Raw genomic sequence first — 23,215 nt, 5'->3', positions numbered from 1 at the left:
TGGATGGATGGATGTTTACTCAGGCTGTTCTAGCTGTGAGGCATCAGGGCCAAATCTTACAAAATAATCTGACTATGTGAAATCCAACGCCATTACTGCTTGGTCTTTGAACAATGTGGATGCAGAACTTTCCCGTTTGACTGGATGTAAACTTGATCCCGTTCCGCCCATGGATTCCTATTCTCTAAATTGTTTTTCCATAGCTGGTTCTTTCAGATCCTCTCTGTCAGTGTCCATAACACATACATGACACCCACTGAGCCACTGGGGACTAGAAAAGCTATTACTGTAAACATGCCATTCAGCTGCCTGAGCATAAAAATCCACCATGTCACTTTAGCTGGAATCACGACACGTACAATACAAATATGCTAAACAAAGTAGTAGTAAGCTAAATCTGCTAATGAGGAGATCACAAGATATAAAAGGATGTGGGAACCAGATGACATCAAATATTGTTTGGATGAAGTGTCAAAATAGACACAAACTTCCTTTCAGGCAGGTTTCCTCTCACTGTAAGGTGTGAGGATGAATTACGTCTCCACTTGACGTTACTTCAGCTGCTTTGGGGGAGAATTAAGCTTTGTTCAAAATTTAGAAAGCACAGCTGCAAAATGAAAAGTCAAGAGTTTTAACAAGTGTTACTTTAACTGCATCCTCATCTGTGACAGGTGCTCGCTTCTCTGATAGGCCACCCAGACGAGGGGCGGAGTCACAGGTTCTGGACCGTTTCCTACTTGCTAAGAACAATAAAGAAGAGAGAAAGAAAGAGAGAGAGAGAAAGAGTGAAATAAAACCTTATATTTAAGCTTCAGCGGCTTCCCTGAAGTCATTTTCACAAGCAGCGTCACACATTTCGCCTCCAGGCAGTGGTCCCGCTGAAAACACTGCAAGCACGGGGACAACAGAGCTGAAGATGCTGAAGCTTTTGCTTATATTGACCTTCGCTGAGGTGAGACATTATTAAATCCTGATCAAATATAGATTTTATTTTAAATGCATTTTGCCATAAGCACTGCCCGTGCATGTTTTTCCGCCATTGTGCATATTCCACATATCCAGATAAAGAATAGTGAATAAGCAGAGAAACACTGGCTCTTTTGAGTGTGACTGCTTTCAACAAGTGTGTGTGGCATGCCCAGCTTTAGCTCAATAGGCAAATTCATTCTGGCCTGAAAGAAATACCTGCACTGAGCAGCCCTGAAATCTGTGATGAGTGAAGGTAATGTGCAGCCTGCTGCCTCTCATGCTCCCAGAACATGATACAGGACATAATTTTGCCTCAGGATATAATATGAAATACCGGCTTCCACCAGCAGCTTCTACTCATGGATTGATGTCTCTGTGTTGAAAGTACTGTCATTTGCCATCCAGGTATTTCCTCCTCTCACGCATTAATTTGTCATCATTTGTCATTTTTCAGATTTGTGCAGCTCAAAATGGTAAAACATCTTGATTTACTTTTTACTTAATGTACTTTACGAGGTCCCCAAAATCAACAAGAACAGAATCCACATGAATACTAGACTCAAGTATTTGGACCCTGTTTTACAGACATCACTCTGTCAGTGTTCACGGTCACGTCTAAGAGTATGACGGTGCAGTGGAGCGGCCTCAGCGGCGCCGGCTCCTACAGGATCACAGCCACGCCCAAGTATTCCTCCGTAAACCCCGTCTTCGCTCAGTTCGCGGGCAACACTGTGATGGGATCGCTCAACTCCCTGTCGCCTAACACCGTGTACACCGTGCAGTTGGAGGCCATCGACAATGCCTTCAATGTGCTCAGCAGCGCCAAAACCGAGGAGACAACAGGTCAGAGAGACAGAGAGGGAGAAAAAGGCCTCAACCTGTTACAGCGCTGGCACAACTGAGCCTTGTCTGTGTTTTTGACAAGGAGAAAAGTCCCTTGTCATAGTTTTCATATATTCAAGTAAAATATTTTGTAATAGTTTAATAATAGGTAAAAATGCCTTTTTTCCGTGTGTTTTCCAGCTCCTGACATCCCCAGCATCACACAGGCCTACTCTAAGCAGAGCGACAGCATCACCGTGGAGTTCACAGCCGTTTCCGGGGCGACCAGCTACATCCTGCGGGCCGAGACCGACGACTTCTTCTCCGAGACCCCGGTGAGCGGCTCCCCGGGCACCGTGCTGGACCTGCAGCCCTACACCGACTACCAGCTCAGCGTCATGTCGGTCAACGCGGGGGGCAGAAGTCAGCCCTCGGAGGTCGTCGGCGCCAAGACGGGTACGAGAGATAGGAAATGAGCGTTTGGTTGTTCTAAGGATAATTAACACAATCAATGGATGAAGAATCGAATGCAGCCTTCCTGTTGTTCCTGTATAACAATTGATCATGGTCTCATTTCGCCTGATATAATAGTGTATTATGCCCCTGCCCATTGTCACATACTCTCCACTCCCTGTACTATTCCATTCATATGAAAAGAGAAGCTCTGAGAACTAGGCCGCGTCCCGTCCTGAAGGAGATATCGGCGTAATATAATCTCATAAGGGCAGTTTTTATTTCACAGCTCGTTCAAAACAAGGCACGGCCGCTCGCTACTCAGGGTTGCTCCTCGTTTGTCCGCAGTGGTGCCCGGCCCCCGCATCAACACCACGTCGCCCAGCAACGACTCCATCCTGGTGACGTGGCTCCCCGTGGAGAACGCCGTCCTCTACACGCTCTGCATCATCATGGAGGGCTCCAGCACGCGCCACAAGCTCAACACCACTGACACCGCCGTGACCTTCGGCGACCTCCAGGCCGGCGCCACCTACTGCATCAAGGGCGCGGCGTGGGACGCCGAGGGTCGCACCGGGGACGACCTCACCGTCTGCCAGATCACACGTAAATGAGGCTGAAGCAGAGCCCGCGTCGGTAAACACACGTGATGTGGACCTGCTTCCTCTCTACTTCCACCTCCAGGTCCTTCAAGCCCAAATCTGATAGACGTCCAGGTGACCCCGGGCCGGTCCCTGGGCATCGTGGTGTACTGGGTGTCGGTGCAGGGGGCTGAGAACTACGTCGCCTCCACCTCCGGCGGGCAGAACTGCACCTCGGTGGACAACGCCTACTGTTACATCATGCCCGTGGAGTGCGGCAACAACCGCACCGTGTCGGTCACGGCGGTTAACGCGGCGGGGCCCAGCAGCCCCTCGCAGCCGGCCCCTTACATCACATGTGGGTCCAAACACACCCCCATACACACACAATACGCCTCAGCCTGCTCATGTGAACCTCCATCTCTCTCTCTCTCTCTCGCCCGCTCAGACCCATGTCTCCCAGGCAACATCTGGGTGGAGGAGCCCACCCCGGGCAACTGCTCGCTGCGGTGGGACGACGTGCAGCTGGTGGAGTACTACATGGCCTTCATAAAGCGGGACGACGGCACCGAGAGGTCGTGCAACACCACCAGGACCACCTGCGACTTCTTCTGCGCCTGCGGCTACACCTACCTCGTCACCGTCTTCCCCTACAACCAGGCCGGCTCCAGTCCTTACGCCAACGTGCAGAACTACACCACAAGTAACCGCCGGCGTGTCACGTTACAGCCAACGCTTCCCAACGTGTGTTTGTCTGACGTAGGCCACTGATTGGTGGACGTGCAGCCCATTCAGGGAGACCTGCTCCTCTAGGTTGCACTTTTCCTGTTCACCCAAACCTGATTAGTCATTGTCACAGCCTGTGGGTTTGGTTTACTGGCTTGAAGGCAAAGTGAGTCCAAAACCTCAGCTATTATAATTTCCCCCTAACGCTTCGCATTGTTATTGAACTACACCTATTGTCATGAGAGATATTATGAAATGGCACAGCAAGAGAAGAACAGGTGAACTCCTGCTATTGTACGAACCACCTGTGCGACTCGTATCTAGGCCACGTCTCTGACCCTCTTTCCCGGTGTTCAAAGGAAAGAGGGTCAGCTGTGATGTCACAACCACAAAACCTGGATAAAATATACAAAACCACCATCCGTGCTGAATACTAATCGCATCTGTGTTTTCCCCTCCCTCAGTCCCCTGTTGTCCGCAGGGCGTTGCCACACAGCTGGTTTCCACGGACACGCTGGAGGTCACGTGGCTCCCGGTCAAAGGGGCCGAGCTGTACGAGACCAGGGCGGCGCGGGGCGCCGAGGTCGTCCGCTGCAGCGACACGTCGCCCGCGTGCGTGCTGTCGGACCTGAGGTGCGACGCGGTCTACTCCGTGACGGTCACGCCGTGCAGCGAGCTGCGGGGCTGCAACCTCACCTGCCCGTCCGGCGCCAGCGAGACAGGTGCCGACGCCCCCCCCCTTTCTGTCTGTCTGTGAGCACAGTGTGCAGTTGCGTGACTCTCCGTGCTTCGCCGTAGCCCCCTGCGCCCCGGAGATCTTGAACATGACGCAGACCAACAGCTCCGCGTACAGGGTCTTCATCACCCGCCCCAACGCGGCCAACGCCACCTACACCGTCACCGCCGTCGGCCGCTACGACGCGCAGATCTGCCAGACTGTCAGCAGCTGGTGTGACTTCGCACAGCTGCCCTGCGGCTCCAGCTACGAAGTGACGACGGTGGCCACGACAGCGGCGGGACGCAGTCTGCCCGGATACAGTCAAACTCTAGAAACGGGTACGGGTGATTCTCAAGAAAAAAGTCAAATATCTTGTATACACACTGACTGTAGCGCTGTCAAACTCGTCCTAAGGTCCCTGTTGTCCTGCGTCTGTGAACGTGACCCAGGTCACCCAGGCTATGACCAACGTGACCTGGGCCCCCGGCAGTGGCGCCCGCTCCTACGTCACCTCCCTGCTGTCCTCGCGGGGCTACGCCAAGTGCCACACGCTGGACACCCACTGCCTGATGGGATGCATCACCTGCAGCACCAACTACAGCGTCGCCCTGGAAGCCATCAGCAGCACCGGGCACAAGTCACAGTGCAATTATCAGGGCTTCTCGTCCAGTGAGGACTTTTATAATAAACCGTATGAAATGAGTGTTACCATGGTTACACATTATAAGTAAAAAACCCTCCCATCTAGGTCCGTGCTGCCCTACAGGCATCAAGCTCTACCGCGGGGCCAATAACACTGTGAGGGTGTACTGGCGGCCTCTGGGCCCGCAGATCAGCAGCTACGTAGTGGACCTGTACGGGTCAGGGGTCAACTACACGTGTACTGCAACAGGCGGCATGAAATACTGCGACATCCAGGAGGACACGGCGAGGGATGTCTACACAGCAGTGGTGGCACCAGTGGGGCAAAACGGGGTCAAAGTGACCTTCTGTCTGCCCAGGACGTTCTCAGGTGGGACATTCTGTGATGTGACCTCTGATACGAGTATCTAATGTTTAAATGTGTTCTTATCATGATGATTCCTTCTTTTTCCAGTCCCCTACCCAGGAACTAATGCCAATTCTGCCATATGTAAGTATGTCTCAACTGTAAAACTGTTTCACCATAGTTAAAATAACACATTTATGTTTAAGGCAAATAGAAGTAAGACTTAAATACTAAAGTACCAAAGTAAATTATATGTGCAATAATGATAGACGACAACAATACCATCCTTATGTAACAGGTAATCTCATGTAAGCGATTTCATTTAAGTATTATTTATATATTTGACCACTGTCATGTAAGTCTCCTAAAATGTCACATTCTATTATTCCCAAGTGATCTCGCGTCGAAGACGAAGTGTGGACTAAATATCAAGGTACGTTCTTCTTGCTCAGAACATATTAATTGTTTATGCTGAGATGAGACTGAAGGAAGTGTTGATCAGCAGTGTCAAACAGAAAGTATTGAATATCTTCTTAACTCAGTGTGACTCATAACACTACATATATAGTTTCAAAAAAGGCATTGGTTGAATATGATGAATCACGATATGAGTAATAACAGGTTTTCCCACTAGTTCTTAAATTACAGGTTTCTCTTCGTCTCTGTCTTGTTCCTCTTGTTCTACAGTGACCACCCACACGTCCACAGTAACCAGATGAACTAAGGAGCAGCACCAGGGGCGACTGAAACACAAATGAAAATCACTTTTGTTGGGAAACATTTAGATCCATTTACTTGTGTTGTACTGATGTTAAAACAATACAAGTTATAATATAAATATTTCAAGACTTGTCATGTATTGCCAATAAAAACTATTCCCAGTCTCCCATGTTTAATCACTACAGTCACCCTTTATTAATGATGCTTGTAATGATTGAGCAGTAAATCCCTCACAGAAAAGAATCACAGCAATAAGCAAAAACAGATTGTAGGAACGTGTCCAAGTAGAAGACCTCCATGCGGCCGCTGTTTTGCTTGACTCCCGGTTGTAACTCGAGCTGTTTGGTGAATTTTCACCAGATAGTGGGGCAGCATGTAACCATCCCATCGGCCTGGAGTCATTCAGTAAGTGGCTGGTTCTGTGGACGGGTCTGCTCAGACTGATGGAGATACAGTATGTTCAATGTCGCCTATGTTCACTGAATTTCTGTCTCCATGTTTGCAGACAACATCAATAAAGCACCTTATTTTAAAACAGCGTCAGTCACCTTTTGTTATTGAGTGTCTGAGGTCTGAGTCTGAGGCTCTAATAAACACATTTTCCAATACACTCCACAATTTATCAAATATCAGACCTTATTTCATTTTTTTACCCAAGTCGCTAATCATTATACAACACTTTGAGTAACAAATAATCAGAGTACAGAAAGGTGTTGCTTTGTATCTGTCAATTAACAACACAACATTTGGAAATATAAAAATATTTATTAATTAATATTGTCTGTATTTCAAGAATAATTGGTTCAAATTCAGTTTTAATATTTTTTGGCTTATGAATGGATGAGTCTGCAGCTGTGCCTCTGGCTCTATAAAGTTGTGCTAAGACAAATCACTATGCACAAAATACAAAGAGCAACAATGATCCTGATGTTCAACATGCGTAGCATTCATCACCTCAGGTTTCAAATTAGCCCCTTACGCCTGTGAACACGAATATTCCCAGAGGTGTCGTTTTAAAAACAATTCATGGGATTAACTCCTAAAATGTCAACACAAGCCACTCCACAGTCACAAAACATCTAACAATGGGCCATATTTTACTGAAGATGAGAGAGGAGGCAGAGTTATAGGCTTATTGTCACACCACATCAGATTCATTACAAGCTGAGCAGATTTGCAAGAGCATATCTCATATTTCCCTACAACATACATGTATCACTCCTGTTTCTATGGATGGTCGCATCAACAAAATGCTGACTCTGCTTTTTAGAGAAAACTCACTCAGCGTCAAAGGGGAGCTGGTCCCATTAACACACCTCTGAGGTAAAAAAATATGTGTAACAGGGTGCACATGTGCTCAGGGGTCTGAAAACGCCCTCGCCTCCACCGGACATACTGCGTTTCCTTCTCATCATGACAAGGAGCCCACAGGCATGAAGCTGTCCTCGTTTAGGACGTGCTGATTGGTCGCCATGAACATGATGTGCACTGTGCAGCCCGTAAAGATTTCAGATGAGAAGCTGAGGCATCAGCTCATGTTTGGATGTAACTTAGCGTAGCCATCACCTCAACAATGGATAAGACATGGGTGTTATGTTCATCCGTCTTTCTTATTTATGTCATACAGGTAATTGTCACATTTTATCAGTTTTATTGTATTATATATTTTGTATATAGGTCTAACGTCTAACTGGCTGCTTTTATGTCTTAGATACAACACGTTTTTGCTGCAGGTAAGTTTTCTTATTGATGCATTGTGATTTTGTGGTTTCACTAAAAACTGTGTCTTGGGAGATTTATTTACTCATGTGGATCATTATTTACTATTATCTATTCTATTATTATCATTATTACTATTCTATGAAATTGTTAACAATATTTAAAAGTAAGTTTTCTAACTAACTTTGCCAGTATATTTTCAAGAATAAAACTGTTGATGCACCACTATATAAAAGTAAGTGTGGTCTGCAACATTTTCACTGTGCAGGTGAATGGCTTCAGGTAATTTCACTGAACACTGAAGGTGACCATTTTATTTTCATGATAATAGTGTGATAACATCACTACAGGAGTGCAGACCTAAATCATGTTTAACAACGTTTCAGACATATTGAGTCATTAAATAGATCAAAAACAACATAGCTTAGTCACAATGTCCCATTTAAATCCCTATGGATTTAAAATGTACACTGTGACAAGTGACTCTTTCTTGAGTATAAAATAAGACAAAAAATGTAAAGTAAAGTCAAGTAAATTATATTTCTTCACATTAAAACTAAGCTGTGCTTTGAAGCCAACAGTAACTCTGATGTTACACTACACATGAATCTTTTCACTTAGTCACTTCTCTTTTCAGACTGCAATATTACGTCCATCGCGTCTCCGTCAGGATCAACACTGAACGTGACGTGGATGAACTACACCCAAGCCTCAGTTTATTTACTGGACCTGAGAGATGGGAACGCCACTAACGTCGCCCCGGTGGTGGCTGTGCAGAGTGCTCCCAACACTCAGGCGCTGGTTCAGGGCTTAAAACCCGGCCACATATACACAGTCACGCTGAACGTTTTCCACTTTTATACTGTTGTGTGCAGCTATGTTCAAACAGCCTTAACAGGTAAGGCACATTTTTTTTTTAAAAAAGCACAAATGCATCACCAGATTCCCTTTTGCTGACTGATGAACCCCTACATTCCCACAGTGCCTGACGTGACTCAGATCACCCTTCTCAAAGCTATTTCGAGCACATCTATTAGGGCGGAATGGGCCAGTGTGCCGGGCGCATTCACCTACATCCTGTTTGTGGAGGAGGTGACGTCTCCTCCAAGAACAGGTCTGATTGTGAACCAGACCTTGACGAACACCAGCACACAAGTGGGCGGCCTGTCACCTGCCACTCTTTACAGCTGCTATGTTTACACCGCCAACAGCGCGGGACTCAGTGCCAAAAGTACTTTAAAGGCAATCATGACATGTAAGTGCAATGACCTCCGGGTCAGAATACAATACAATGATCATTTAGTTGTATTTCATAAATATTGGCATCTACACTTGAGATATGACAATATGTAAACATTTATTGCTGTATAAGCACCTTTGTTTTCTCCTGAAAGTGGTGCAGCCACCAGTTAATGTGACTCTTGTATCGACGGGGAGGAGCACGGCCCGAGTAACATGGAGCGCTGTAAGCAAAGTCCTGATTTATCAAGTGAGCGTCAGTGCCCCTTACAATCCCAACATCCCCATCATCATCAAAAACTCCTCAGTCCTGTTGATAGACATCACGGGTCTGGCTCCTTGCACCAACTACACAGTTGGTGTTGCATCATTAAACACCTTCTTGGTGCCTGGTAATCCAACTAATGCTACTATCAATACACCTGGTGAGTAATCACTGCAGTATGTTTGAAAATGGCATCCTCAGAATGTGTAGATTTTGAACTGTTTTGAACATTTGGCCATGACGAAATATTAAAAATCTAAATGAAAACTTGTGTAAAGATTAAAAGATTACAAAGGAATCGAAAAAGTTCACTTTTACATTGTTGGACACATTGAAAACTAGAAACAATTAAAAAAAAAATTAAGGAAAGAACTAATGAGAGGAGACCTGGGTGTGAATTTGTTTGTTTGAATCTGTTTCTTTTTTTTGTCCTGCAGCTATAAACCCAGTGACAACAGTCACTGCAACGTACAGCTGCTCAATTAGCACGGTGACAGTAAGCTGGGACTCAGTGTTAGCGCCCCTGTACAGGGCTACGGTGGTGGACGGCACCGGCGCCTCCTTGAACTGCACATCCTCCTCCACCACCTGCGACATCACCAACCTCAACTGTGGCGAACGCTACATGGTCTACGTCACAGCCATCTCCAGTCCCTGTGAGACTACCTCCAGCGCCTACGACTCATTTTATACAGGTGAGCAAGGTCACATGGTCCTGGAGGAACCATACTGTACAACCACACAATTCTGCCTCATCACCTGCGTGTGCTTTCTGACGCATGCCTCCTTATTTTACACCCACACGCATGCAAACACACTGATTCTCTCTTAGACATGTTCTTCCCATGGTGTCCTGTGCTAATATAGTCATTTAACACCAGTTAGTCTAACTCTAAGTCTTACAATCTATTGAAACGATGGCTTATCCCAGAGGCCAGAAAAGGTATTGTTGTGAAAAGATAAAGGTAAGCGACACACAGACATACTGTATAGAATACACAATCACATTGCTCAAGGAAACAAGCCTTTACTAAGAGTTTGGTTACTGTGAAGTTTGAATGGTTTTGAATGATGCCTACTGAGCATTTCTGTCTCCTTGTTCTCCACAGTCCCCTGTGCTCCAGCTAATACTCAGGCCCAACACCAATGTTCCAGCAATGCAGTCCAATTCAGCTGGCAGCACACCAACAACACCTACTATTACGTGGCCACTGCTGTGGACAACAACGGCCAAGTGACCGAGTGTGTTACGCTGGACGACACGTGTTACTTCACTAACGTGGACTGCGGCTATTCGTACCAATACACTGTGTACGCTGTCAGCTATGAATGCAACAGCCTGGTCAGCCAGCCCGTGTCCATATGGACCGGTGAGTAGGACTGGAGCGCACTTTATTAATGCTTCATACATATTGTATGTTTTTTTTTATTATCAACAACATCCCTAGAAAAAACAAGTCTTGTCTGTGTAGCCATATCAAGGAATCGAGGATGTTCAGTAAGCCGCACCCTTACACCGGTTGCCATGTTCCTCCCTGTTATAAACCCAGAGACTGTGGTTGAATTCAGCTGAAACAGTGGACTCAACTTGGAGAGATACAGTATCAGAATCGGAATCTGTTATTGTTATAAACTTATAAAGGCAAAATATTGCCTTTGAAAAGTAATATACATTTTTTACTATATATTATAAATGAACAAAAGAGAAAAATATATGCATACTGTATGCCAGCATTAAAAGTATATATTCATTTAATTCATTATATTGCTAAGTCGATCCTGCATCCAGTTCAGCAGTTCAGTTCAGCAGTTGAATGGATTGTCACCTAACAGTATTTGACTAAACGTCATTCATATAAACATAAATAGAGCTTCCTTGAGCAGAGGATAATGATTTAGTGACTTATTCTTTTGGTTGAAATGGATTTTGGTCCTAAAGCTTGGTGTCTTTTTGCTCCTGAAGCTAACTGTTAGCGGCTAACGTGGCTAGTGCTAGCTCTGCGTATTAGCGGGTACATTTGAAGTTACAGTGTCTGTGTTGGTGTTAAAACCATTCACTTGTAATTCTTAGGCTTTCCAGCCAGGTCTAACATTATTTGTACAGTATGTTATGTATGGATTTTTTTATTTACCATATACTGTACAGTTACACAGTCTAATTGAGTATAGTTGCGCATGTCTATTGCTTTCAATCCAGACCTTCTTGGTTTAGTAGTGTATAAATGTATAAATGGCTTTCAGGTGTCTAGGCAAATCTGAGATCAGAACATGAGTAAATTGTTATTATTGTCTCCATCGAATTATTTTGCAGCTCCTTGTCTACCAACAACCATAATAACAACAACTAACTGTAGCTCTAACGTACTGACCACAACCTGGGCGCCTGCTGCTGGAGCCTCTCTCTACAACGTGGAAGCGCTTGGCAGCAGCGGGGGCAGCTACTACTGCAACTCCACCTCCACCAGCTGTGTGCTGGGCGGCGTGCCTTGTGGCGAGTCCCTCAGCGTGTGGATCGTCGCCTCCAATCAGAACTGCTCCACTGTCCAAGTGCTCGGCGACGTGGCTCAGAGCGGTATGTACAGTACAGTACGGGCTTAGACGTCCTATTTGCGAGGCCTGACTTCAGTGACATGGCTGTTCCTGCTCTGTCCAGTCCCCTGCAGTCCCATCAACGTCTCCTTGAACACTGGGTGCATCCAAGACTCCGTGGCGGTCAACTGGATAATAGGCAACGGCGCCATATTCTTCATTGCAATGGCAGAAGATCCAAATGGAAACGCACACTCCTGCAGTGCACTGGGCACGAACTGCTTCATCCGAGGCCTGAGCTGTGGTCAGAATTACACTGCCAGTGTTATCAGCACTAATCTCTTGTGCAACAGTACGAGCACACAGGTCAACTTCGTAACAGGTTCGTCACATATTTGCGTTACGATACTGCAAAGACCGACGCACCCATCCCTAAATGCTTTGCGACTTTTTTTCCAGCACCGTGTCCTCCAACCGGCATTCAGGCCATCAGAGACTGTGACACCAACCAGGCGCTGATAGCCTGGAACAACGAACAGCTCCCAGGCCTCTACACAGCCACGTTAGAGGACGAAAGCAAAGCTAAGCTCAACTGCACCACTAACACTGTCAACAACTGCAGTATCACTTCTCCACCTTGTGGAAAGAGATTCAACGTCACGGTCACCTACAATGACGGACACTGTCTGTCCTACTCCACACCTGTCAGCATGGACTCAGGTAGTCATTAAACAGGCATCAATAGAGAAGAATGAGAACAAAAATCTGGACTATGCATATCTTCTCATTGTCTTCTAGTTCCATGTGGTCCTGTGGACGTGAAGGCCAACGTGTCGTGCGTTACTGGCCAGCTGACGGTCACCTGGAGCTCCCCCGTTACTGCGCCAAACTACACCACCGTCGTCTCCCGACAAGCAGACCAGCCTCTACGCTGCAACTCTGCGAGCACTCAGTGCACGACCAGCGGGCTGTCGTGCGGGAGCTCCTACGCAGTGACCGTGTTCTCCATCACGGGGACGTGCCTCAGCCTCCCGAGCTCTGTGGTCACAGTTCAGTCACGTGAGAAACCCAGATTTATTATTTTTTTTTATCTTGAGACAAAGGTAGAACTGTGGGATGGTCCCGAACAAACTCCAACGTGTCCTTCACATTTGACCCTTTAGTGCCCTGTCCTCCAACCAACATCACCGCCACCCACACGTGTGCCCCCGACCCTGTGCCTGTGTCGTGGGTAGCCAGCGATAGTGCCAAATACTACACAGCTGTGGCTGTGAGCAGCGATGGCTACATGTCCCAGTGCCAGACCAACACAACTTCCTGTGCCCTCTCCCAGCTCCAATGTGGGGATGTTTACTCTATTACTGTAGCAGGAACTGATGATACATGTACAGGGCAACCAAGCAACAACTTTACTCTAGTAACAGGTAAAGTGACGGTTTTCATTTAGTTAAAATATTTACTTAAAGCCATGAAAAGCTTCATTGACAGAGGCTGGTGTTGTGTTCATTGTCCTCTGCAGAGCCATGCACCCCCACTAACGTCTCCAGCAGGCTCTTCTGTAGCGACGGCGTTGCTAAGGTGTCCTGGGCTCCCAGTGTGAATGCGCTGAGCTACGCTGTGAAAGCCACCAGCAGCGACCAGATCCTCAACTGCACCACCAGCGGCACCAACTGCACGTTGAGCGACCTGCTCTGTGACCACACGTATGACATTCAAGTCAGCGCCACGGATGGGACTTGTGTCAGCAACTACAGTTCCCTATTCAGACACAACAAAGGTACCGCGGGAGGCAGGGAGGGCGACATCATCAAAATTTGTTGCAATGACATTCAAGTTCCTGCTTAGCTCTGACTGGCTGTTTACTCTGTGTCTGCCAGTACCGTGCGCTCCACAGAACATCAGTACAAGCCTTGCATGTGGCACCAACATCCTAACCGTCAGCTGGACTTCCGCTCCGGAGCCTTTGAACTACAGCGTCACCGCTGTGATTCTTGGCGGTAACACCACTTCAGCCAGCTGCCGCACCAGTACCACCAGCTGTGACCTCGATGGCCTTCAGTGCGGACAGACCTATAACGTATCCGTCCAAGCTTCCTCCGGGAGCTGCATCGGACCCTGTAGCTCAGCACAAACAGTTGAGACAGGTGAGCGGGGTGTGACTTATTAAGCGTTTTCTTAGCACGGCTTCATTCATACGACACTCTGTGGTGTGTTCCTGCAGCGCCCTGCCCTCCACTGGGTTTAACCGCAGTGGCAGGCTGTGGTACAAACGCTCTCCTGGCCTCCTGGAACAGCTCCCTTGGTGCCACATCCTACACTACAACAGTGACAGGCCCTAACGGCTTCTCCAGCGGCTGCTCTTCATCAGACCTCACGTGCTCTGTCTCCGACCTGCACTGCGCCTCTCAATACACTGTTACTGTAGCATCCGTGCACGCCACCTGCACCAGCTCCCTTAGCCAAACACACGTGACCACAGGTTGGGACTTTGCTCAGGGTTCTGTATCCTAAAATGGCTTGTGTCGTTATCTGACACCTACCTGTGGCTCCTCCAGGACCGTGTGACCCGGTCAACGTGACCAGCGTCCTCATCTGTGGCTCTGACGCGGCCACAGTGTCCTGGGAAGCTGCTGCCGGGGCTGTGAGCTACATCGCCGTCGCCCAGGACTCCTCTTCTCATCTGTACGCGTCCTGCAGCACCAACACAACGTCCTGTCGCCTAAACCGCCTGCAGTGTGGAAGGGCCTACAACCTGACCGTGCTGGCCGAGGACCAGGACGCCACGTGTAACAGCACGGGAAGCAACACAGCTGTTCTGACCACAGGTACAAGAGGCGACACAAGGACACAGCAGGGACTCGTTGACCCCAGACTCCACTCATTTCCTCCTTTTCCCTCTTCATTTCCACCCCAGCTCCATGCACTCCACCTGTCCTCAGCAGCAACCTCATTTGTGGCACAAATTATTCCTCCGCGTCATGGGAGCAAGTAGCCAATGCCGTAAATTACACAGTAACCGCCACGACAGCGACCCGGCAGCAGATTTCGTGCAGCTCGGCGACGGCGACGTGCGACCTCGCGGATCTCGTGTGCAGCGAGACGTACACGGCCGCGGTCGTCGCGCAGGGAAGTCAGTGCCAGAGTGCGCCCAGCTCCAGCATCAACATTACCACAGGCGAGTGCGAGCGTGACAGAACCATGCAAGTCTCGCTTTCCAGAGCCTTCAGATCTCACTGCGTCTGTCTGCTTCGCAGTTCCCTGTTCTCCATCGTTCGTAACGGCGCAGTACAGCTGTGACGCCAACGCAGCAGCGTTGACCTGGACGGACTCTGTGGGCGGCGTCAGCTTCTGGGTGCAGGTAGACGGTGGTGGATACAGGAACACGTACCAGACCACAAATACCAGCTGTGTGTTTGGAAATCTTCCGTGTGGCCTGAATTTTAAAGCGACCGTCCAGGTTCAGGGGCCGCATTGCTCCAGCCTCCCAAGCGTCAGTGATACCCTTGAATCTGGTAATTCCTTTACTAATATGTTTTTTCTTAATATGCACAAAGGTTGTCTGTGTTTTTACCTATCACGTCGATCCTTTCCTGTTTCCTTTTTCACCCACAGTCCCGTGCGCCCCCAGCAATGTGAGCGCCAGCATGGTGTGTTCCAATAACTCCGCTCTGGTGACCTGGGTGGGAACCCCCACTGCTGTGGGATACAACGTGACAGCCACAGCCCAGAATGGACACACGTCCTCCTGCTACACCACCACTACAAGCTGCGAAGTGTCCATCAAGTGCGGGAAAACCTACAACATTACAGTCACACCACACTCACAGACGTGCACTGGGAACCCGAGCTCAGTTTACAGCTTTTCCGCAGGTGGGATTTTTCGATTCTTTCCCTTTTGCATTTGCAAGTAACAGCTGGTCTGAATTCTCGAGCTTCTCTCCAGGTCTTTGCGCTCCCTGCAACGTTTCTATGTCTTCGGCGTGTGGGGCCGACGCTGTGTCTTGGTCCACTGTGACTGGGGCGCAGATGTACAGAGCGACGGCGACGGCGGGAGACGGGACCAGTCAAACGTGCAGCTCAAACTCCAGCTCGTGCGATTTCCCCCACTTCCTCTGTGGACAGACCTATGGAATCGCTGTCGCCACGCTGGACAGAGGCTGCTGGAGCACGCCGAGCCCGGCTGTGAATCTGACAACAGGTACGGTGGAAGTTACATGTGTTGGTTCTGCCTTCAAGGCACTTCAAGCACGCGTAATTATTTCCAACCTCCCTTTGCGTCGTCCTAGTGCCGTGTGTTCCCACCAACCTGACGGGCCAAATATGCTGCGAGGACAAAGTGCTGACCGTTAAATGGGACCAGAGTTCCGAGACTGGGACCACCTACATGTTACAGGCTGAGATAATAGGAGGAGCTCCTACAGTGTACACCACCGTAAACACCACCTACACTTTAAACGCACTGTGTGGACAGACGTACACTTTTCGAGTTGCAGCACAGGATGGAAACTGCAACAGCAGCTACAGTCCACCTATAGAAGTAATGACAGGTATGATGTTTTTTTTCACTTTTGGAGCAAAATCTATAGCACAGGCTTTAAACTCTAATGTTTTTGTTCTCTTTGTCCCGTGTGTCAGAGCCTTGTCAGCCGGTCATTGTTGCTGTGGACGCTCTGTGTCAGAGCGATTCCGTCTACATCTCCTGGAACCAAACAAGCAACGCTGTGAATTACATCATCACAGTCAGTGGGAACCTGGGATATGTGAACACGTACAACACGTCCCAGACCCTTCTGTCAGCCACGTTACCATGCGGACAGGACTATAATGCGACTCTGCGGGCGCACGGCGCCAAGTGCTACAGCCTCACCAGCAGCGCTGCCTTCACAACCAGTACGAGCTGCTATTTTACCCCAGTCGCATCCCGATTGTCTTTGACTTCCTGCAAATGCTTTGACCTTATCTGCATGTCCACCCTGGTTCCACAGCCCCATGTGTCCCCAGGAACGTGACCACCCAGGTTCAGTGTAGGCTTAATGCCAGTTCTGTCAGCTGGGAGCCCAGCAACGGGGCCAAGACGTATACGGCGCTAGCAACTGGGCTGGATGGACGCGGCCGCGAATGTACCAGCAACACCACATCCTGCAGCTGGAGTGACCTGCACTGTGGGGAGCAGTACAGTGTAGTGGTGACGGCAGACAATGGCAACTGCAGCAGCCTGGCCAGCAACGCCTCTACCATCTACATGAGTATGATGAACAAATGTTGATGCTAATTTGATCATCAACGTCCAAGCTTATACCCATCATTTCTACCCTCCTTGTTTGTCTGCAGTGCCGTGTGTTCCCATGAACGTCACAGTGACGATGGACTGTGCCAGCGACACTGCTGTGGTGTCCTGGTCTCCCAGTCGTGGGGCTGTACAGTACTTGGTCACGGCCCACAGTTTATACGACAGTGTGAGCTGTCAGACCTCTGGCCTTTACTGCACACTGTACAATCTTACATGTGGCAGTGGATACGCTGCTCAGGTGGTGGCGGTGGGAGACACCTGCTCGAGTGTCCCCAGCACATCTGTGACGTTCAACTCAAGTAAGCGGAAGCAAGACTTACCCGTGGTCTGTTGTTTTAGTGCAGCGCTACAAAACAATCACACCCGAAACAGAAGGAACTAAAGCGCCCGCTCTGTTTAAGGCCCCTGTCCGCCCCGGAATGTCAGCGCCCACGTCAGCTGTCTGTCAAACGACATGACGGTTTCCTGGAGCGCCGTCAGAGACGCCGACCAGTTTCTGGTGTCAGCGCTTCCATCAGACGGCGGCTTGAGTAGGTCGTGTGCCTCCACCAACACGTCGTGCTCCATCAGCGGCGTGACCTGCGGAAACACCTTCACCGTTCAGGTTGCGTCCGTCACAGGCAGCTGCAGCAGCCAGCAGAGTGAGGCTCCGGGCGTCATGTCAGGTGTGAAGCATCAGCCGGCGCCGTGTTAACCCATTAACCTGGTCAGCCGTTTAACCTGTCTTTACTGTACCTTTCAGCTCCGTGCCAGCCTCAGGGGGTCACGGGCAGCTTTGACTGCGTCGCCAGGTCTCCCATCATACGGTGGGACGCTGCTGCGGGGGCGGACAGCTACACTGTGACGGCCGCAGGCGAAGCGGGCCGCGCGGCCGACTGTAGCACTGCTGCTAACACCACATGTGAAGTGAAGGGCCTGAGCTGCGGGCTGAGTTATAACTTCAGCGTTACGGCCGCGAACCCCCAGTGTGAGAGTCCACCAAGTGGCAGCATCCAGTTAAAAACAGGTAACACATCACATGACAGAGAAGCAGGATAAAATTCACATGTTAATCACAGTCATGATTAGGTGGATGGAGCTGAATGAGTACGTGAAGCATTTAAAGCAGAGACTGATCAGTAATTGGAGCTTTGAGCTGAGTTTTTCTTCATCACATTAAATGTACCCTCCTCTTTCTCCCTCAGAGCCCTGTGTTCCCACAAATCTCTCCGTTGCCTACGATAATAGCGAGGCCCAGGTCACGTGGAACAAGGCGAAAGGTGCCAGCTCGTACTCTGTCCAGGCTCAGACTCCTCAGGGACCCGCCGTCACCTGCAACGGCACCGGCACGTGGTGCTTGCTCATTGGCCTGCAGTGCAGCAGGATCTACAACATCACAGTGACGCCACAGAACGCGGCCTGCAACGACTCGGTGGTGTCCGACCCCTACGTCCTCATAACGGGTGTGTCCGTCTCAGGGGTCAGAGGGCAGACGGGCTTCCAGTGGACGTTTCCTCCATACTTACATGAGTGCGCTGTCCTTCATTAGAGCCGTGCCCTCCCACCAACGTTCAGGCCAGCGGGGCGTGTGACCAGCTGACTTCAACCGTGTCCTGGCAGCAGAGCGGCCTGGCCGTGGGCTACGTCGCCCACCTTGATGACTGGAACGGCCACTACACCTCCTGCTCCGGGAGCAGCACAGACGCATCCTGCTCCGTGTCTGGACTGACGTGCGGCACCGCGTACGACGTCTGGGTCGAGGCTGTGGGTCAGCAGTACAACAGCTCGGGCAGCGCCGCGGTCCTCCTCACCTCAGGTACAGACACGCCGACCGCACGTGTTTGACTCTGTTTTGTTTCTGTGCATTAATGAAGGCTCTCATCCCGTTTTCTCAGCTCCGTGTCGGCCCGCAGACATAAAGGTCGACGTCAGCTGCCAGTCTGACGGCGCTGCCGTGGTGTCCTGGAACTCCACTTACGGCACGGCCAACTTCTCCCTGTCGGCGGACGTCGGCGGAAGCCTTCGGACCCTGTGCGCGACCCAGCAGGACGGCTGCAACGTGACGGGGCTGAGCTGTGGCCAAACCTACACCGTCGGCATCACCGCCAGCAACGCGCAGTGCGTCGCGGCGGCGGTGAACGCCAGCCTGACCACACGTGAGCACAACGGTGTCTTTAGGTCCGTATCCACGTCTGTGCTTTGGGGGCTTCAGAGTCATCGTTCTGTGTCTCCCCTCAGGTCCTTGTCCTCCTCAGCATGTCGCCGTTGACCTGCTATGTGAAACCCAGGCTGTGGTCGTGTCCTGGGATCAGTCGCTTGGAGTGGACCTGTACGAAGCGTCTGCCACCAGTGTGTCGGGAGGGAGGGTGCAGACGTGTAACTCCACAGGCGCCAGCTGTCAGTTCACTAGTCTGTCCTGCGGTGACACCTACAATGTTACGGTGGTAGCACACAGCCGAGGCTGCTGGAGCCGGGCCAGCAACCCGGTGTCCGTCCAAACAGGTACAACCGAGTCCGAACCGCTTTAGTTTGACATGTCTTTTCAACAGTGTAACATATATGTGGTCCTCTTTGTCTGTGTGTTTCCTCCCAGAGCCTTGTCAGCCGGTCATTGTTGCTGTGGACGCTCTGTGTCAGAGCGATTCCGTCTACATCTCCTGGAACCAAACAAGCAACGCTGTGAATTACATCATCGCAGTCAGTGGGAACCTGGGATATGTGAACACGTACAACACGTCCCAGACCCTTCTGTCAGCCACGTTACCATGCGGACAGGACTATAATGCGACTCTGCGAGCGCACGGCGCCAAGTGCTACAGCCTCACCAGCAGCGCTGCCTTCACAACCAGTACGAGCTGCTATTTTACCCCAGTCGCATCCCGATTGTCTTTGACTTCCTGCAAATGCTTTGACCTTATCTGCATGTCCACCCTGGTTCCACAGCCCCATGTGTCCCCAGGAACGTGACCACCCAGGTTCAGTGTAGGCTTAATGCCAGTTCTGTCAGCTGGGAGCCCAGCAACGGGGCCAAGACGTATATGGCGCTAGCAACTGGGCTGGATGGACGCGGCCGCGAATGTACCAGCAACACCACATCCTGCAGCTGGAGTGACCTGCACTGTGGGGAGCAGTACAGTGTAGTGGTGACGGCAGACAATGGCAACTGCAGCAGCCTGGCCAGCAACGCCTCTACCATCTACATGAGTATGCTTAAAGCACACAATCATTATCACTAGTCTTTGCTGTAGGTCAATTAATGAATAAGTGAGCTGAAATCCACCATCTTTGTTTCTTCCAGGTCCGTGTGTGCCAAAGAATTTGGTTTCCTCTGTGAATTGCAGTGGGAAAGTTGTCTCTCTGAGCTGGGACGCCAGTAACGGGTCAACATCTTACACAGTTTCAGCTTATGCAGCGAACCAATCATCAACTCTGTCCACTTATATGACCACAGCCAGTTTCTCTGACCTGACCTGTGGACAGAATTACAGCATTAGAGTCAAGCCTCACAGCCAGAACTGTGCTGGCTGCTCCGATGCACAGACCTACGTGGAGACATGTAGGTCAAAGTCTGATATTTGTGTCGGTCCGGAGGCAAACCGTGAACTAACATCAGCTCGTCTTTCCTCAGGGCCTTGTCCTCCTTCAGGAGTCTCCATCGTGCAGGACTGCGTCTCTGGCAACGTCACAGCGGCCTGGCAGGCCAGCCAGGGGTCAGACTCCTACACCGCCACCCTGCAGAGCGGCGCCGGCGCCTCGCAGACGTGCACGTCCACCTCCAACACCTGCAGCATCCCCCACCTGAGCTGCGGCAGCAACTTCTCTGTGTCGGTGACAGCTAGCAACCGGCAGTGTAACACCACCTCCAGTCAAACGGCGGGTCTGACGTCAGGTGAGCTTTGACCGACTCAACATCAGTGGTTCAACAGACTGAGGAGCTTTATAGTGGTTACAGGCATTATGTTATAATGGACTCCATTATCTGCTCCCTCCCTGTTTGTCTGCAGTGCCGTGTGTTCCCATGAACGTCACAGTGACGATGGACTGTGCCAGCGACACTGCTATGTTGTCCTGGTCTCCCAGTCGTGGGGCTGTACAGTACTTAGTGACGGCCACCAGTTTATATGACACTGTGACCTGCCAGACCTCTGGCCTTAACTGTACACTGTACAATCACACATGTGGCAGTAGATACACTGCTCAGGTGGTGGCGGTGGGAGACACCTGCTCGAGTGCCCCTAGTGAAACTGTGAAGTTCAACTCAAGTAAGTGGCAACACTTTTGAATGCAACCAGGATAGTTGCTGCTTCCTGTGGCGACCACGGTGCAGTGATGTGCTGTGTCTCCTTATTTATAACGTAATATTCCAATTTCTCCCCAGGTTTTTGCCCCCCTGATCAACTTAACGTCACACTGGACTGTATAGATCAGTCTGCGTTGCTTTCATGGACGCCCAGTGTGAATGCAGTGCAATACTATGCCCGTGCCCAGGCTGAGAATGGAAATAAGTTGTGCTGTCACAGCAACATTCCCAGCTGTGTCATTCAGGGTCTTGAGTGTGGAACAGTTTACAACTTCACTGTCAAGACATCAGATGGAACTTGCAACAGCTCCTTCAGCAATCCAGTGCAGATGGGAGCAGGTACAGTATGAGTTGGCTAGGATGCATTTACTCTATAGTCTTTGGCCAGATGTTAAATCCACCTCTATCTCCCTTAGTACCTTGTCCTCCAGATTCTGTCACCGTGCAACTGCTGCCAATGCAGAACCAGACTCAGGTGTTGCATTTCAACTGGAACCAGTCCTCGTGCATGAACACCGAGTACCTGGTGATGCTGAAAGGCAGCCTGCTGGGGAACAGCCACACTCTGGTGAACGTCTCCTCATACTGGAATAACAGGACATACTTTGAAATTCCTCTTCCCTGCAGCACGTCGTACACTGCCGCTGTGGAGAGCAGGAACACTGCTGGTACCAGTGACCCTTCAGTGTTTCTCATCAATACAACAGGTAAACTAAAGAAAACAGGATCAGGAATTTGACACTACAGTTTTACACTGGGATGTATCACAGTAGTAAGGACACTATTAAATCATGTAATATTCATTTATAACTGATTCTATTCAGTTGTTAATCTTAATAGTCAGAATATCTTTGGTCATAAATATTTAAGGTCATTGATAAACTCTTATCTTTTCTCCCAGCTCCTTGTCCACCACCAGGAGTAATTTGCACCAGTAACAGCTCCTTAGCCACCGTTTCGTGGAGCGCCTCCGTGTTTGCCACTGAATACACCGTGTACGACAACAGTGTGACACCGAGGGCGAAGCTGTGCAACACTGCAGACCTGTCCTGCTCTCTGCCCTACAGCACCTGCACGTCCCTGGTGATCACAGCCAGTAACTCAGCCGGAGAGAGTGAAGCTGAAAACGGTAGGCGCCGTGTGTGTGTGTAAGAAATGCTGGACACATTACAAAGTATTACAAGAGTAAAGTAACTGATCTGAGCTTTTTGTCTTTAGTGGCGACTACGGGACGCAGGAGGAGAGATCTTAGTTATTAAAGGAGTGAGGTATGTTGCAAAAGCTTCATTGCTTTGTTACATAAACAAATCTAATATTCTTCTTATGTTCACAGTCTCATGTCTTTCCTCGTACGCGGGAGCTAATCTACCACCTGCTTGTTCCCAGCAGGAGGCCTCTGCTTCCAGGTACAACCTGGTGCTCAGACAGGGAGGTGGCTCCAGTGAACCTGAGAACAAGAACAAAGAGTGTCACTGTCACTTCCAGAATATGAACATCTTCTGTATATTTGACTCCTCTCTTTAGAAACTTAACCTGGCAAATGATGGGAATTAGCATGGGTCACTCTGGTTTTAACATTTGTGCCATTTTACTTTAGGCTGCATTGATTTATAGTGAACATTGATGTAATGAAGGGCTAGAGTTGGGATTGCTGAAATAGTGAAATGACTTGTAATGCAGGGAATTCATATAATTAATGACGCTAACATCATAATGGGGAAATGCACTTAGAATAGCCTTCATTTATTGTGCTTATGTAAAAACCTTTGTAGATGTGCGGTTGTATATTTTGTGAGCTGGGTTATTGTTTGACCTTAAGATGCATAACTTGTTTTACATAAACTGCTCTGGTCTGTTTCCATCCAGCTTTGGTCCTTACTTTCACATTTCCTGCAATGTCCACGGTGATCCATGCAT

General features: G+C 49.5%; 3 protein-coding genes across 4 annotated transcripts; all 3 read left to right on the top strand.

Annotated features, from left to right (window-relative positions):
- Positions 1-830: 830 nt before the first annotated feature.
- Positions 831-6,491, top strand: fndc7a (fibronectin type III domain containing 7a). Of its 2 annotated transcripts, XR_008692996.1 has the most exons (13): positions 831-952; positions 1,424-1,442; positions 1,555-1,812; positions 1,993-2,247; positions 2,593-2,850; positions 2,929-3,183; positions 3,274-3,528; positions 4,016-4,273; positions 4,350-4,607; positions 4,684-4,938; positions 5,018-5,401; positions 5,651-5,690; positions 5,945-6,491. XR_008692996.1 is itself a non-coding variant. In XM_055503593.1 (12 exons), exons 1-11 carry the CDS (start codon positions 1,593-1,595, stop codon positions 5,680-5,682), a joined length of 2,346 nt encoding a protein of 781 aa, XP_055359568.1. In that variant the 5' UTR covers positions 1,523-1,592; the 3' UTR covers positions 5,683-5,690; positions 5,945-6,491. The 2 variants fall into 2 exon arrangements, 1 of the variants encoding a protein (XP_055359568.1); XM_055503593.1 differs by lacking the exons at positions 831-952; positions 1,424-1,442 and having other exon boundaries at positions 1,523-1,812; positions 5,018-5,281; positions 5,366-5,401.
- A 1,012-nt stretch (positions 6,492-7,503) lies between these two features.
- LOC114844713 (fibronectin type III domain-containing protein 7-like) lies at positions 7,504-9,368 on the top strand. Its single transcript, XM_041068255.2, has 5 exons — positions 7,504-7,604; positions 7,689-7,710; positions 8,334-8,594; positions 8,679-8,951; positions 9,091-9,368. The coding sequence occupies exons 1-5, from the start codon at positions 7,551-7,553 to the stop codon at positions 9,366-9,368; spliced, it is 888 nt and encodes a 295-aa protein (XP_040924189.2). The 5' UTR covers positions 7,504-7,550.
- Positions 9,369-10,456: 1,088 nt separating this feature from the next.
- On the top strand, positions 10,457-23,157 carry LOC114844712 (mucin-4-like). Its single transcript, XM_029132261.3, has 34 exons — positions 10,457-10,570; positions 11,512-11,772; positions 11,854-12,111; positions 12,189-12,449; positions 12,528-12,788; positions 12,893-13,153; positions 13,249-13,506; positions 13,607-13,873; positions 13,951-14,208; positions 14,285-14,554; positions 14,644-14,904; positions 14,984-15,241; positions 15,342-15,599; positions 15,673-15,927; positions 16,016-16,276; positions 16,365-16,619; positions 16,715-16,975; positions 17,061-17,318; positions 17,421-17,684; positions 17,762-18,025; positions 18,204-18,461; positions 18,548-18,814; positions 18,894-19,154; positions 19,237-19,500; positions 19,592-19,846; positions 19,942-20,202; positions 20,297-20,554; positions 20,627-20,887; positions 21,003-21,260; positions 21,377-21,637; positions 21,715-22,005; positions 22,200-22,427; positions 22,517-22,566; positions 22,685-23,157. Exons 3-33 carry the CDS (start codon positions 11,955-11,957, stop codon positions 22,555-22,557), a joined length of 7,752 nt encoding a protein of 2,583 aa, XP_028988094.1. The 5' UTR covers positions 10,457-10,570; positions 11,512-11,772; positions 11,854-11,954; the 3' UTR covers positions 22,558-22,566; positions 22,685-23,157.
- Positions 23,158-23,215: the final 58 nt, after the last annotated feature.

The sequence above is a fragment of the Betta splendens genome, chromosome 17 (genome assembly GCF_900634795.4).
Source record: "Betta splendens chromosome 17, fBetSpl5.4, whole genome shotgun sequence".
Classification (NCBI taxonomy): domain Eukaryota; kingdom Metazoa; phylum Chordata; class Actinopteri; order Anabantiformes; family Osphronemidae; genus Betta; species Betta splendens.
The sequence above is the reverse complement of the archived record's forward strand: the minus strand, read 5'-3'. Positions and strand labels throughout refer to the sequence as shown.